The sequence below is a fragment of the Nesoenas mayeri genome (genome assembly GCF_963082525.1).
Source record: "Nesoenas mayeri genome assembly, chromosome: 1".
Classification (NCBI taxonomy): domain Eukaryota; kingdom Metazoa; phylum Chordata; class Aves; order Columbiformes; family Columbidae; genus Nesoenas; species Nesoenas mayeri.
In genome coordinates, this window is record NC_137541.1 from 119,136,253 (window position 1) to 119,152,708 (window position 16,456).

Below are 16,456 nucleotides of genomic sequence, written 5' to 3' on the forward strand. Positions count from 1 at the left end.
CCTATACATTGAGGAGATGCATTTACATCATCTATGCACTTACATAAAAATATTTAGGTGCCTAATTAGAACTGCATGAGAACTGGGTATACACATATTCTTGTGGACCTGACCCTACATAACTCTGCATTTAAGTTACATCCAGGGTTGAATTACCTATGAGCTGATCTCTGGTCCACCTGTCAGAACTATATTTTTTTTCCTGGGTAATAAATATATTCTTAAACTGAAAATAATAACAAAAACCAGTGCATGCCACTTCTCTGTCTGGTAAGCCTTGACAGATAACACACCGAGCATGTGAGCCAAAACCAAGAGCCAAGGAATCTCTTAACCACTTTGAACTGTATAAACAATCTGAGGCTGTTACTCTTTGGACTGATCCTTGGAAAACTTTTATTTTGCTCAAGTGCTCCAGCTTCTCACTCTGAAGTTCAGTCCCCTGTTTCCGTAACCACTAGACATCCTACTTTCCTTCTACAAAGGGAATAACTTCCTTCTGACACAAACTAGACACATCCCTCATCTGATCAAAGGGAAGGCTCTTGTGGACAAACATAAACAGCATTCTCACTCTGGCCACTATTAAATAATACACTGCCTGCTTTTTGAAGAAAATGTGGAGAGTTTTCTTTTTTTTTATTTGCACAAGGGCTTAGAAAATGATTTAAGAATAAAGGAAAAGCAAAATTATGTTTGATCAACAACACACTAGAGTCTCAGGGAGCTAGCATCACTAGCAAATTGAACAAAATTATCCAGGTATTCTGCAAGCTTTTTTACATGGTCCTTGTTATTCCCTTTAATCCTGGTCACTCACAAATATTCAGCTGAATCTGGCCTTATTCTGAGCAGCCTTGTTAGCTCAGCTGAGCCCTTGACAAACCAGTTGACTGTATTTCTCAGTGGCCACAGCCATCAACCAGGAGTAATGGGGCCTGATGGGAGATGGGTGGCAGCAGGATGCAGTGCCAGGCACAAACAACAACAACAACAACAAAGTATCCTAGTTTAGCCTGATATCTGTAATAGCCTGACTCCAGCACCACTTGATCAACTAAGGCCAGAGCTCTGCTGCCTGATAGTCCAGATTGTATAAACGCTGGGGTAGAAGAGAAAAAGGTCACTGAACAAGGTGGGAAATGGCGTTCAGGGGTAACCAAATGGATCACTGATGAACTGCAAGTGAGTGGGGGAAGAAAGAGGTGGGGAGGGAGAGAGGGAGAAAATATATCTTTTTTTAAAGTGGCCGTTTACCTGTTTTAACATTTTGACGGAAGATTATGGTTTTTCCACAGGTTTCATAGCTGATCCACACTGAATACATCACACCTGCTTCCAGTCCAAACACATCCATTTTCATTTCCTCTGTTTTCAGGTTTTGTACAATGTCTTTGCCCCTGAACACTTGGACTTGGAAAGTATGGTTCAGAGTAGAACTGACATGCCAAGACATTTCAAAACTGTTGCTGGTAATGCTGAAGATTTGGTAGTTTCTAACTGTAGAGGGATCTATTGCAGTCCCAGGAAGAGTCATCACAGAAAAAAAGCAACATTTCATCTTTAAAGCATTTTATTATTCTATATCCACTACAGACAAGCACTTTGATAATCAATAGAGGAATCTCCTTTCTACAATGCAGCAGGATAGATTCTGCCCTTCTCACAGCACCAGGTACCCTCATCCATGAACCATCCTCTCAGAGTGATTATTTGGGTGCTTGCTCTTTTCATTTCCTTTTACTATGCCTATTTGTGTTGAATCTCTAGTAACACTAATAATCAGCCAGTGAGTTACAAGTTCAAACAACAGAAATAAGTTTGGAATAGTGAATCTGTGTTCTCTACACATGTTGACACCTGCTGTGCCTCCTGTCACTTTGATCATCAAAATGCACCTCTTCAGGCAAAGGCTACCTTGATTTATGCCTGGAAAAACCCCAGGGATCTCAGCTTTTACAGGCTGAGGGCAGAGTGGAGGGCAGCATTTCACCTATTTATGCCACTCTAGTGCAGCGCAGTCATTTTCATGTTGATGGGAAAAGACAGCACCCTTCAGAGATTATTCCTCTCCTTGAAGGAGGAAGAGATGTCTAAATTGGGTAGGATGAATTGCCCTCCAGCAGAGCCTGTCCGTCCCCAGTAACTAGAGAGAGCACCTGGGTAGTGAGCACAGACTAGTCACCTCTCCTGTAGACAGCTGGGGTCAGGTGAGATGAATATCATCCGCCACACTAACCAAGAGATCACATCATGCTGCCACCACAACTTCATTTCTTTCATGCTAATGGTTAGCCTGAGGAAAACGGTTGTTTTCTTGAATTATTTCAATGGGAACAATTATTTCCAAGCCTCTCAATCATAGGGTTGTCAAAAGCCTCCAAAGACATTGCCCCTGCTCTAGAAGGACTTCAGTTTAATTTCTCTAGCTTCAGCTTGGATCAGAAATTGTGGATGATGATCAAGAACATACAGCCTGTCTCTCTGACCTAGGCAAAGGACTACTTAAAGCTACTTCCTCCCACAAGACAAAAATGTCATTAAAAGGATTGTGATAACTCTCATCTGAAAGGGCTGAAGTCACCCATATAAGGACAAACCTACTGGGGTTTGTTCCCATTACAGTCCCTCAGACAACCATCATGTACAGCAGGGAGAATATTCACAAAGCTTGTCTCCAGCGTAGGGTAGCTGCAGCCAATCGCCCTGATTCATGTCCCCTACCGACATCTTCAGAGACTCAAAAGCAAGAGGCTCACATCCCAGTGGCTGTGGCCAGAAGGAGCTCCTGGTGTCGGTAGCAGTTCCTCCTATACCTAGTTCCAGGACAAGCCTGGGCCATATAGTGAGCTGGGTCCAGGACAAGTGAGTGACAGTGGCCTCACACAGACCTTGCTGACATGCTTCTGGCACTGGAGGATTATCCAGTACATGCCCTGTGATCCTGCACTTGAGTGGTTCACCAGGCACAAGTGACTCAAGAAGCCAGCGTGGTCACCTCCACTTCCAGCAGGCCAATTCCCTTTAGCAGGTATAAGAATAACTGTGGGGCTTCTCCAGTGGTCACAGCATGACAGCCCCTGATCTGAATGTCCCATTGAGGGATCCTCTCTCTTTACATTTCCATAGGTGGAGACTCACTCCAAAACTATTACCAGCTTCTGTGAACACCCTCCTGTGACTCAATCAGCCTCAGGAAAAATGGATCGAAGAGTGGCTGAATTAAAAGCAAGGCAATATTCATTCAAATTGCAGGTTACTTACAGCACACAGCATCTGTAGATTGATTAGTCATGGACAAGAGACTTGAATTACTTGTAGACTGAGAGCTGTTGCTAGTGTTAATGAGATCCAACTCCAAACTGGGAGTAGATGCTGCCATGCCTAGGGAAAAATAGTATTATCAAGGAGTTAAAGTATTTCTAATAAAGCAAATTCAAAATACCATTCATGTTTCCTACAGCTGAAGAGCAGCAATAGAAGTAATATAAATATAAATGAAAATAAATGTATTATGATATCACAAAAGCATAAAGTGATACATTATCTTAATTCTTGAGATTAAAGAATTGTAAAATCTTTTTCTAACTAAAACATTGAACCTGCAAGTAGTTATCTCATTATCTTTAAGCCTATTAGCAGGCTCATAGATGTCTGTGGGCTGTACCCCTGGTACCACTGGTACCACAAAGAATTATTTCACCCACTGCCAAACTCCAGCTGCCTCCAGCGGAACACTCAGTGACAGTGCAGCTGCTCAGGGTGGGATTAGACAACCACTGAGTCCTGTCTGCAGTTACGCAGTTCAAATGGGAAGGAGACTTGGTGTACAAATAGCATCACTAATCATTACTGACTTCCCCAGGAGGCTGGGGAGGTGTACTGACACCAAGTGACTTGCTCTGAGAAGCAGTCAGGGTCTGAATCTAGAGCGTTTGGCAGGTGAGTGGGGACAGCTGAGGGACAGCCTGGAGAAGCAGCCAGGTACTGTGAAATAAATACACTTCATTTCAATCAGAAACAGCTATCAACTGGTTTATGTGGCACCTCCTCCCATGGGAGGAGAAGGGGCTCTGCCTGCTCCAGAAATCTTTGCCTTGCAGGTAGGTAGGTAACTCCTGCAATAGACCACAAAGTTCTGCAGAAGCATTCTCAGTATTTCCCAAGGTGAGATTTACATTCTTACCTTCCTTTCTTGTGCTCAGCTGGTGAGGGTTGACATCTGCATGTTCATGTTGAAGGTCACAGCTGTAATAACCCTCCACATTTACACAAGTGCTTTTCTCGGGACAAGCATTGAATTCAGCATAGGAACATTCGTTGACATCTAAGAAGAAGAACACACCTTGCACAGGCATTGATAGCAGCATCAAGATTGATCTGCAATGTGTGTAGGGCAGGCTCTCAATATGAAAAATTCAGTGCAAATCTCCAGTAATTCTGCTGAAGGTATTCTGGGTGTATATAGGTGCAATGAAATCAGAAAGGTGCCCTTCCCTGAAACTACTTCCTGTTCAGTTATAAAACCCTGTCACTTTCTTACCCCAATTCTTTAGAATAAGAGGACAGTTAGTGGCAGCTCTTGCTTACAGATCCAGGCTGTCATCCAAACCCAAGAGATATCAGCAGCAGGGGGAAGGAGATTTCACTGAAAGTTGGACCGAGTTTTCAAAAGTAAACATGGAAGCGATGACAACAGTGCTTAACAGGACACATTTCAGAAGTGAAAACGTTTGGATTACTACACAGTAATAAGTAGGTTAAAATAATTTAAACCAAATATATATAAATATTTACCTTTAAAATATTTACATTTAAAAAGTAGGCAACAATATGCTATACTAATTAACAGACTACGAACACTCTTTGTTTCATGCAAGGTACTGGAAGTAACACATGAAAGCAGAGTATATCCGCTTCCCCCCAAAATGCTTCTTTTAAGAGCCTGTTTAATACAACTAATGATTTTTCCAGAAATTTCAACACTTTTACTTTCTCATATAAAGATGGGCTATACTATGAGGAGAAAATAAATTTAATTAAGGAAGTGGGAGTATTCCTCTCCAAACTACTAACTCCAAAATAATTATTAGTTAACTACAACTCTCCATCCTATAATGGATAGGCTAGGGCCATATTTGCAAAGTTTACGAGATTCACTACACTATTTTTAGAAGCAAATTGATAGACATACAGACAAAATTCCAAGTGAAGAGGGATGAAACCCTCTGAAAAATCTTCCCCCCATGACAGGATTATGATAATTAACCTTGCACTTCTGTGTCAATCACTTCATATGCATGCTTCACCATGTCTTTCAAGGAAGAGGAAACCTCCACTAGTGGAGCTGGCTGGTGTAGTCCGATCAGAACCTGAGAAGCCACCGTCCCAGCATAGATTTCTGCACGCTTACTCTGGATATGGTGCACAGAGACATTCAAGGGCTGTAATGCACCAGTAATCTGGAAAATAGGGGGACAAACACTTTGGTATCTCATTCCTTTATCATCACAAGTGTATGCCAATAAGGCATGACCCATGCAATAATAATCATAATCTGAACGTAGAAAGTACCAATTCAGAAAGCAGAGCAAAGTGGCAACACGTAGTAGGTCTGTATTTATGCAAGGTGAGCTCTTCTTATCATCACATTTCACAACAGAGTTACAGCAAGGTAGTGCCAGCAAGGTACTTACAGCAAGGTGTGGAGCTGCATGTCAGACTCAAATGCTTAGGTAGGAGGATACAGGCCAGGAAGATACAGAAAAAGGCTCTTTGGCTTGTAATGCTTAAACACCAAAATGTCAATAGACAAAATATGCTTCAGACAAGCTATTACAGTGCATCTGTAATAAAGCTGTCCAACACTTCTTACTTTAAGCAACTAAAATGACTGCTGGCAAAGGGAACAGAAAGAAAAGGAAAGGAAGAAAAACAATAGGATGAGCAAGAAGGCTGGGACTAAAAGCCACAGAAAGACCTCAGGACTGACCAAGTCATCACAACTGCAAGTCAGGGATCAGAGAAGGGATATGGTGGTGAGCTGAGCATTAGGAGTCAGTGGAGCAGACATTGCTCTGAGAAAGCAGCTCACTACAGAACTTCAGTTTATATTTTTTTGAGTGTTTGACTTTGCCACAGCTTGCTTTAAATCAAGATATGAAACTCTTGCTGGATCACTGAGCTTTATTCCTTACCACATAGCAACAAGACCAGGGTTTCTCACTTTTTTAGGGTACAAGAAGGGTGAGTTCAGGTAGGAGGAAGAAGTAAATTCATGCAACATCCCCATCCTACTGCTACCTTCTATTCTTCTGCCATCAGCGTTAGTTGGTGATGGGAGAAAGGTTTCCTTTGCTACCAGCCCACCCCCAGCAGCAAACTGGGGAGGAGTAGAAATAAAAATGAAGGGAAGTAGGGAACTGCCCTTTTGGGTACCTTTCAAAGGCCACATCCAAGCCTGGTGTTCTCCATGGAATAGTGATATATACTAGGGAAATGCTTTGAGTTTATGGCCTGGAGGGTCTTTGTCCTAGATCACCAATCCATTTCCTAAATATCACTTAAAGGACAGAGCGAGCATCCATGTCTGAGCTTTGTTCTTCCTGCAGACCCTCCTTTTGGGAAGCATGCCTCACACCTCTGCTAGGGCTGTGTTCTTCTTGGTTGTCTTTGCCTCTTCCTACCTGCCTTGTTGGGGACAAGGAGAGGCACAACCATGCTGCTGTCGTATGACCGTAAACATGTTGTTGCCAGTGCTGCTGCTAATCCATGCATGAGTCAGAGCCTCAGTCCTACAGCAAAAGCAAAACCCTGCTGTCTTCCCAAATGCTGCTTCTGTGGCAAGAATGACAACAGAATGCCCTTGACCCAGACACAGTGCCCTGCCATAATCCTGAAGTTTTACAGCGAGTCTTCTGGTGATGCTGGGTCCACCTGGTATGTAGTTCCCAGTGCCATAGATCAGGTTTGTCTCTTGAAAGGTTTAACTCAAAACTCTTATCAGAAAACATCATGCTTTGCAGGTCTTGAAATGCAGACCCAGACGGTCACAGGCCCAAAACTGAACAGAGACAGACCTGGAGCAAGGTTATGCTTAAGCAGGAAAAAGAAATCCTGTATTTCAGAGTGTCTTTAAGCTGCCCTTGCAAGAGACCTGAAAAATTTCCTAAAGAGGCTGATAAATTGATAAATCAATGTTATTTGAGCTCCTTGAGGGTGAAGCTGGCGTTCACCAATTACTGACAAATTAGGGCCCAAAAAAATTATCCAGCTGAACAAAGGGGAGCAACTGGCTGGCAAGGTTGTGCCCAGCAGAGAGGACCATGAGATCCCTCCTGGGCTGGAGCAAGTGGTGCTTACTGACTAACAGAAATGTGGATGCAACAAGCAACACAAGGGAGCATTCATGATTGTACATACCATGGAGTGCAAAAGGCGTGAATGATTCAGAAGGTGAGAATCCACTCTGATTAGTTCATTAAAATCCATTTTCACTAGAACTGTCACATTGTACCAGAATGTTCTTCCTAAAGCGTACAAAATAAAAGAGCAAAGTCATCTCACGTCTGATGCTATAGAAAGTGACAGAGCTATAGGAAAGCTCTGAGAAACCAAAGCAAGCTTTAACTTTGCAAATACGAAGGGCCCACATACAGCCACCAGCTAAAGCCTCCTTCACCATAGGCTGCAGGCAGCAGCATCAGCAAAGGCGAAGAAGCTGAGCAAGGTTTGCTGGACCTGTAGCACCTGCACCTCAGCACTCATACGGGTGCAATACTGAAACTGAATATCCTGGAGTTCATCCAAAGCAGATTCTCGTATTTGTTTTATGAAGAGCTATGGTAACAGTTTTCCTGCCCACTCCCACCCTCAGAAGGAAAAATTAAGCATATTTCTATTAGAAGTGGTCTTGAATTTATCTGTAATGTACCTTCTGGCATTGGATCCACACAGCCTGCTCCTTTGGATGAGTTGCAGCATTTTTTAAGCCCTGGACATTCAGTATCAAACGTGCAAGTATAATCAGATGTTTCTATATTCTCCATTGGACAAATACCAGGTCTTGAGGCAAATACACTGGATCTATTGAGTGCTAAGTAACAAAAACATTTCTGAGAACAAAAATATAGAAAACTGTTTCCATAAAATTGTGCTATTTAATTTACAGCAAACACCTCCTTCTCATTTTAGAAGTGCATCTGTTCTGAGGTTTTCATGGGGAGAAAATAGCAGCCTACAATACCATTATTTCATTTCAAGAGTGCAAATGTTCTCAGATTTTTCTCTTGTTCAATACATTTCTGTTATAGAAATTTTGAATTTATAAATTTCCATTAATAATTATAGATAGATAGATAGATAGATAGATAGATAGATAGATATCTGAATGTGGAGACATTGAAGTACTGTAAAACAGAAGATGTGCCTGATGTCAGCTACGACTAATCCAAATAATATCCAGTTATCAAAGGAAAAAGGTAATGTCTAAGCTAGAAATCAGGAGTTTTCATTTAACCTTTTGTTGTGACAAGGTTAACCTTTAGTTATAGTAATTGAAGATGCTACGTGAGAGAGAAGACAAGATGCTGTTCTTGGGTACAGTTCAGTGGGCTACAGAGAAGGCCAGGACATGAGAATGGAGGCCCTGCTCTGCAGCCTGGCAGCACATACTCCGTATCAGCCAGCTAGCCATCTGGGGGGGTTGGTAGCCCACGCTTGGCAGCCCTGCCTAAGGCAGAAGGTTACTGCTTCCCAAGACAAGGGCAGACAGCAGTCCTGGCTCAATGCCAGCTCATATTCTTCTCTGGAGGAAAAGAGAAAATATTTCTAAGCTCTACAAACATTGCTTTCACTCACGCCCTCAAGCGTAGCTCCACGTAATGCTCAGCTCTAGTCTTTCCAATCAACCTAAAAGATTTCTCTTTCCTATTCATTTCATGCCTACAGATTTTTGGTCCTACAAACTCTTGATTGGGCAACTAAAGTCATCCACTAGACATGCAGTCTTATTCGAGTGAAGAAATAGCCTACTAAGACCAGTGGATTTAAGACAATGGTCTCTGTCTTTTGAGGGGCCCAAATTATGTTTGTCAAGGGTCTCTGAAAGGTATTAAGAAATGTAAGCATAGCTTAATGATAGGGGTCCATACCTCTGCTGAAAAACCTGCCAACACCCACAAGATGGAGAACAGTACACTGAGGTGTGACCTCTCAGCAGCATGCAGGTTACTTGCAGGTGTAATTTCAAAGATCTGCGTGTGGAATACATGGGACAGCACTTTCCCACACTCTTTCAGATTGTATTTGATACACCATGTGTGTGCATCGTGTGCACACAGTCAATAAGCACAAGCCTCAATAGGCCTGTGAGCATCTTTGAACTAGAGTTGGTGTTAGACCAACAAGAGCTCTGGACAGCAAATTAGGAAACTACCCCTGCCCAAAATCCCAATCAACAGCTGACTACCCTATAGGAAGCAGGATTTGTCCTGCTATCTAATGCAACCTAGTGTGGGCCCCTTCATGCCTGCAAACCAAGGGCCCCTACCCTCCTTAGTCTTCCCCAGGACCAACTCTGCCTCCAAAGTTCATTTTGAGTCATAGTCCTAGGTTTGCAGTGGGAGGGAGCGAAAAAAAAATCAATCCTGTGCAATCTTATTCGAGTACTTCTGGGTCCAGCAAGACCTAGTAGTCCTGTTCTGCTTCCCAGCATGGACCAGGAACTTCTGCTGCTGGCTCTGGGGCTGGCACTATGGGCCATTACCCCAAATGGGTCCTACTGCTAGAAAGCCTTTTCCTGATATCTAGTCTAATACCACAATAAGGTGTGATATGGCCTCAGTTGCCCTTAGATGAGTGTCTCACACTTTCCTAGTCTCATGTAATCGTTCCATCCCAGCCTCTCACACCAGGCACAGACACGAGCACCAAGGGATTTCCCTGTGTTAGTATGTCACCAGTGCTCCTTACTATTCAAACCAGGTGGATCTTGGTAAGCTGGACTCAAACAGGTAAACCCCTCCAGCTCTGAGATTCAAGTGTAGTTCAAGCAGGTTTAAAGTTCAAAGCAGCTTTTTTTTTCCACCTGAGACTTTTTTTGGCATGTTTAACTGTGCTGTAAAAGATCTAATGAGTCACATGCAATCTCAGAAAACACTATTGAATCCTGGCTGAGTGCCACAGTAGCCATTTATCTAAAATCAAAAGGTCATCATTTTTGGATCAGCGGAAACAGAGATGGATTCACATCACATTTCTCCCTAATTGTACCAGATGCACTTTCAACATGCAATTTAAGCTCTCCAATTCAACCGTCTTGGGGACAGCCACCTACCAAGCAACACTGCCAGTACTGGAGAGCAAGCCAGCCAGCTCCTCCTGTCAGTTGGATAAAGTATAGGCTTTTCTCCTCCATTATTTGCATAAATGTACTGAAGCAACAATACAGCACCCAACACTTAGCAACAAAAGCTCAGTTACCAGCCTGTCCACATGACAGCTGCTGAGTCTGCTGTGACCATAGGATGGCAAGACCTCCCAGGAGACAGATGCTGAGGGACATCATTAGCTCAGCCGTAAACTGCTTCCTCTCTCTCCTTCCACCTGGAGGGGCCAGGTTTCATCCAGAGAGTGCAGCATAACCAGGGACCAAAACTCTGCATTCATCTTGGGCATCAGAAGGTGGAGACAAATCTATGAGATTACAGAAAGAGCTGCTGGCAAAACCCGTTACAAAGGCAGACTGGCAGCTGTCATCATATGATCCTGTTTTCAGGGTCTTTGAGCATTCTGGCCTTTATCTGCTCAGACGAATGTTTTCCAACCCAATTGCCTGTCGGGGAGTTAATCGGGATGGAGGACAACATCACAATGTGCCGGTTCAGCATCTGACAAATATTTAACAACCTTCCCTATGAAAAGCCATATCATTCATTAGAACATATTCAGGAGCCATGGGCTGAAATTCCCCAAGGACACACTTGTAGATCATAGGAGAACATGGTTTTCAGAGCACAAGAACAGTCTGCATGCTCAGAATAAGCTTAATAAAATTTAGCCACTGCCATCTCCAGTGGGTTCATTCTGTGGGCAGCACCATGATGTAGCCATGCTCTGCCCATCAGCGCTCACACCAGCAATCGGTGAAGAGACAGCTCAGATGAGACTGCAGATACACCTGTTCCCCATTGGATTAATGTAGCTGGGAAAGGCATGGAGTGAGTATCTGAATGGAGCAGATAGCCTGCGAGGACAGACTACTAAAAAGGCTAGGGCTTTGTGCTGCAGAGAGAGGAAAGCTGAGGGAGATGTGATCAAGGTTTACAATATCCCAAAAGCAGAGGGTTAAGGTGAAAGCAGAGCTGGTATTCATTAGACCCCACAGTAATAAAACGGATAAAAGCATGCACTTCTTTAACCAAAGGGGAATTCACTTCTGCAATTTGTCAGCACAGGAAGGTGTGGAGACTGACTGCTTCAGTGGGTTCAAAAAGGGACAAGACAATTCCCAGACAGGAGACCCATAAGCAGACACCATGGGGGATACTCAGGGACATACCCTCTGACACTCTTAATCCCATTTCTGGGACGCAAACCGCAGGACAACCAGAGACATCTGCTGCTGGGTGAGGTTCCCCCCTTCCCATCCTGGAGAGATGCTGCAATGAGGCCTGCATGCTGCTGGTGACACTACTGTCCCATGGCTCTCTTGTGACAGTCCAAGCAGGGGGGACATCCATGCCACCACTCCCCACTGGAGTGCTGGTTAGATCCAGCACGCAAACATCTGCATGCAGGCTCTGAAAGGCCCCAGCCCTGTTGAGGAGCTACTTGGGCACCTAAAATGAAAGGTTTTTAACTTTACAGTTGTTTCTCTGAAAACTTTGGGAAGTTACACACACAAAGCATACTCTGATGTGTGACCTTAACACTGCAAATTAAATGCCCTCCAGTTAAGAAACTCCAGGATTAAAGTTGTCTGGGCCTTCTTATTTCAAGGTATTTTTGTATATGTGTGCTTAAAAACCAGCCTTCGTTACATGTTGATGCACTCTTTTGCTCCCTGGCTGGAGATCTAGCAGGGTTGGATGGCAGATAAGGAAGGTCTCTGGTTTCCTCTTATGCAGTAAGGTGGAATGTGGGCAGCAAACCAGCCACTGAGAGAAGTAAACATACAAGCAGCTGGAAACTAGCCTGGAGAATTGGACCCTGTCTTTGCCTGAAATAAATTTCAGCAATATGCGAGAAAGTTCTGTACAACAAACTCATAACAACCTTTCAGAGCCATGGGTTTTGCAGGAACCTGACCTGCAGCCCTGGGACCTGCTTAGCGATTAAGGGACTGCTCACAGTCGCCACTGAGGACACAAGGTTTTGTGCAAGTTGTTAAAAGTGGCTCTAAGAGCTCTGAAAATCAACATTAAAATAACTTTTTAAAAATGCAAAACTGCACCCTAGGTGTGTGAGAGTGGGCACACAAAATGGTTGGATCTCAGTCTCTCTGCAGCTCACTTGCCCAGCTGTGTAAGGCAGAGAACCTTCCTCCCTCCCCACAGATTTGGTGAAGACAAATTGCTGTCTGTGAGTCGCCCCAGGATTCACCTTAAGAGGTGATAAATAATCCTCTATTCAGAGAGGCCAGGATGATGTGCCGCTGGGAAGCTACTTAGAGGGTCTCCATCGTCCCTGAGCCCCACAGGGAAATGTGGCCCTGCGGCAAGGCAATGCCAGATCAGATAATAGAAAGAGTTTACTAATATGCATGCACAAGCACAAAGAGAGGAAATAAGGACTGGTTTCATTTAATTCAATCTTTAGAATTAATTCTAGCAGTTCCTAGCTTTAAGATACTTAACTTTCCAATTTTTAATTTTAAAAAAAGTAGTTTGTGTGTGCACGTGTAATATTATACTATCTTAATGGATTGGTGGGCAACTAGAGAGAACAACTGGAGTAACTTGACTAATGATCTAGACTTTTTTCCCCAACAGTAAAGAAAAAAGAAAAGCAGGCCTGCCATATCCCAGGCAGGGGTAAATCTTTATTTCTAAGAAGAAAAGGTGGGGAGTGGCCAGGAGCAGATAACCGTGAAAGGTCACAGAGACCTTTCGGCTCCTGGCAGGATGGAGGGCATACCAGAATGGATAACATCAAGAAGAAAATAACGGTAGCTCAACAGCACGCTGTGCAGTAATTTCAGCAGTTCCACTTTCTCTTTTCATCATTTATTTAAGACTGTGTCTAGACAGTGCATTACCATTCACAGAATTTATGACTAATGCCCTGAAAAGAAAAGATACCAGAATAATGTAAACACAGAATTCACCTAGAAGCCATACAAATCCTTTTATGGCTTATAATATTCCAAAATTAACTTTGACAGGAAAAAGAGTCAAGGTGACCACAGTATTTCATGGACAAGCCTGCCCAGGGTGCCCATCAACAATGTGGCAAGGGCAGAGAATAAATACTCCAGCTAAGCTTTACTAGTGATTTACAAATTTGTTAATGTTAGATGAAATAAACTCATCAACAGCTCTCAAGCCTAAAATATCCCTAGAGATGCTTTTAACAGGCATAGAATTATACTGGGGAAAAATATTTAAAGTGTTACCAGGATGCCCCCTTTCCCCCCAAGAAAACAGTTTCGATTTTCAGAGGTTCAGAAATACCTTGAAAATCGTGACCACTCATAGAGTTTCTTGAGCAAACAGAGGCAACCATAACCAGCTAGTGACTTCAGCATTTACCTGATACACCTATTTCCTTGTATTACAGAATTAAAAAGCAATTTGCTATGATTGCTTCTCTGTCTTGTCATTCGATAAATACGTGCACATATGTGTGCGCATGCACGTATATCAGAAAGACCCTTCTGAAGTGATTATTCAACACTAATTAGATCTGCTGGAGTTTTACCCCAGCATGGAACTGCTGTTCGGAAAATACATATAATCAACAGCGGGTTCATTGCCAGTGTGAGGAGACTGCCTGGATATACCATAAGCTGCAGGTCAAATTTTGCTCTGGCTGACATTCCACAACAGCCACAGAGCCAAACAATTGCAGGATACAACAAATGAGGGATGATGTGTATCTAATTATGCTTTCATTCCTCTTTTCTAGCAAGCCATTTTAAGAACAAGAAAATCACAATGACCACTTCTGTGTTCCCATCTTTCTATCAAAGAAATTTTCCTGCTAGATAAAATATTCTACTAGTAACTGCTGAGAAAATACTTCACAAAAATTGTTTGGAGGTTCATTTTCGAATGCTTTGTTGCAACTTAAAAGTAGGATGAACACATTGTTCTTTATAGATCCCATTACAAGACATGTGGCTCATATCCTCTCATGTTATGTTATACAATCGGATGCAGGAGCAGGTTCAGGGACATTCCCATAGAACTGAGTCACCCAAGTCTTATGACCCAAAGCAAGCGCAAGGGCTGCAATAGGACCTTTCTTTTTCAATCTTTTGTTACAGTGTTGAGACTTTGTAAATTGCCAGAGCAATAACTTGAAAAGGGGAAACTGAGAAAATGCAATGTCATAATGAAAATAGGAGAGAAAATCATGTCCTGCAGAACTTTTCTGGACACTAGAACAGTTCAGTGCTGGCCTACTTAATCCAAGAGGCACATTCAGCTTAAAAGCATGTTGCTTTATCCATTAAAAAAAAAAAAAGAAAAAAAAAAAAAAAAAGCTCCTTTTCTCCAAGGAATCCCTTCCACCTATGAACTGAGTTCTGCTAAAAATTAGCAATTTCTTGTTGACAACTGGTAGCCCTTATGTGGGAAAGGAAAAAAGCTTCTATCTTGAGTCAAAAATTATAAAGTCATAGAATCATAGGATACCAGGTTGGAAGGGACCATAAGGGAACTTCTTCCCAAGTAGAATCTTGTTAAAACTGAGAAGTTAGATCAGATCCATCAAAAGTTTCACTAGTTTCCAGTTCTCCAACATAGCCCTAGGTAACCTGAGAAAATGGGCCCCAATGTAGTTTTGATCAGAAAGCAATGGGTATCAACTTGTCCTGAGGCCGCAGGTTGTTCTAAATTAACACTAAAACTGGGTTTGCATCCTGGGAACTGACCCTGCTCGAACTGAAAGAAGGTGTTAACCTAGTCCATCCTGAACTACTTTCACCAATGAAGCTCCTGCTGTAAATGCAAGCACACTCAGAGCACACACAGCACCAGGCAAGGCTACATGAGTTCTTGCACTTGGCCACAGATATTGGCCTGAATCAGGACAAGTAATCACAGAATCATAGAGTAGTTTGGGTTGAACGGGACCTTCAAAAGCCATCTAGTCGAACCCTCCTGCGATGAGCAGGAACATCTTCAACTAGATCAGGTTGCTCAGAGGCCTATTTTGTAGTGGTAACCAGCAAGTGTCTTCTTCGTGCTTACCTAGAAGTTCAGTGAATTTGTGACTATGGGCGGCAAAGAGCAAGAATCAGAAGCAACGGTCTTTCATGTCTACTCCTTGCCATGTTGGACCAAGTTTCCTGTAGCTTTTTGCAAACTCAGTGATATCAGCGAAAAGGAACCTGTTACCCAGAACTGAATTAAATCTTTAAATGTCTCAGTTTAAGTAAATCCTCTTCCACCAGATATTTATTTCAACTATTAATCTAAAACTTACCTAAAGAGCAGTAGAGTCCAACTTGCTCATATCCTTCACAGCAATCTGTAAGAGTGATGGTTTCAGGGACTTGAACAGTATGATACTGTGTTTTATAGTACGTTCGGGGACACATCATCCATGGTATCCATCCTCCACAGGAAGTGCTTTTCTCATAGGACTTTTGGTAGGCAACCATTTTAAACACATTTTGGGTCAGACTATAGTTGCACAGATGGTAACCTAGCAAAGAGAGGCCCTTTTCTAGGGACGGAAAAACAAACAAACAAACAAACAAACAGGAAAGAGAAGGATCAGCACTAACTTGTCACTCCAGAGCACACATAGGTTCCCTGCAGTATCTAGTTAAAAATACTGTTACGAGAAATCAGTGACAGAACCAATACAGATGAATGCTTTCTAAGAAGATGTTAGGAAGACCATCACTTCAGAAAATGGACAAAAGAAAGAATTAATAGTGACTGCTTGTCACAGGCATCACTTGAATCATAAAAGGATGCAGATTGGCAGAAAATTCAATGAGCTCTCAGTGTCTTCAGGTGCAAAGCAGAAAAAGGGCTATTTAACTCAAGTAAGTTTAAAGGAGATTAATATTTATTAACATAAATTAATAGCAGAGCAGAATAGGCACTTCCAGGGCAGAGTCATCAAAGTACTTTAAATGTCCACTCCAGGTTTACACTGCCAAAGTGTTCGTCTTTCTCCATCGACTATAATGGGAATGAAGGGTGAGTAACTCATGGGCAGATGAGTCACAGTAGATGTCTGGAATAAGACATCCTTCCGACATCACCCTGGGCTAAAA

The 16,456-nt window shown here is 42.7% G+C and overlaps 1 protein-coding gene across 1 annotated transcript in view; it reads right to left on the bottom strand.

Annotated features, from left to right (window-relative positions):
• Positions 1-15,844, bottom strand: part of UMODL1 (uromodulin like 1) — a 45,259-nt gene extending 29,415 nt beyond the window's left edge. The window contains exons 1-7 of the mRNA XM_080364030.1: positions 15,652-15,844; positions 7,934-8,095; positions 7,423-7,529; positions 5,270-5,462; positions 4,187-4,327; positions 3,265-3,384; positions 1,258-1,512 (exon numbers count right to left, since the gene is read on the bottom strand). Coding sequence (XP_080220156.1) covers positions 1,258-1,512; positions 3,265-3,384; positions 4,187-4,327; positions 5,270-5,462; positions 7,423-7,529; positions 7,934-8,095; positions 15,652-15,829 — 1,156 coding nt within the window. The 5' untranslated portion in view covers positions 15,830-15,844. The remainder of the gene's footprint in view (positions 1-1,257; positions 1,513-3,264; positions 3,385-4,186; positions 4,328-5,269; positions 5,463-7,422; positions 7,530-7,933; positions 8,096-15,651) is intronic.
• Positions 15,845-16,456: the final 612 nt, after the last annotated feature.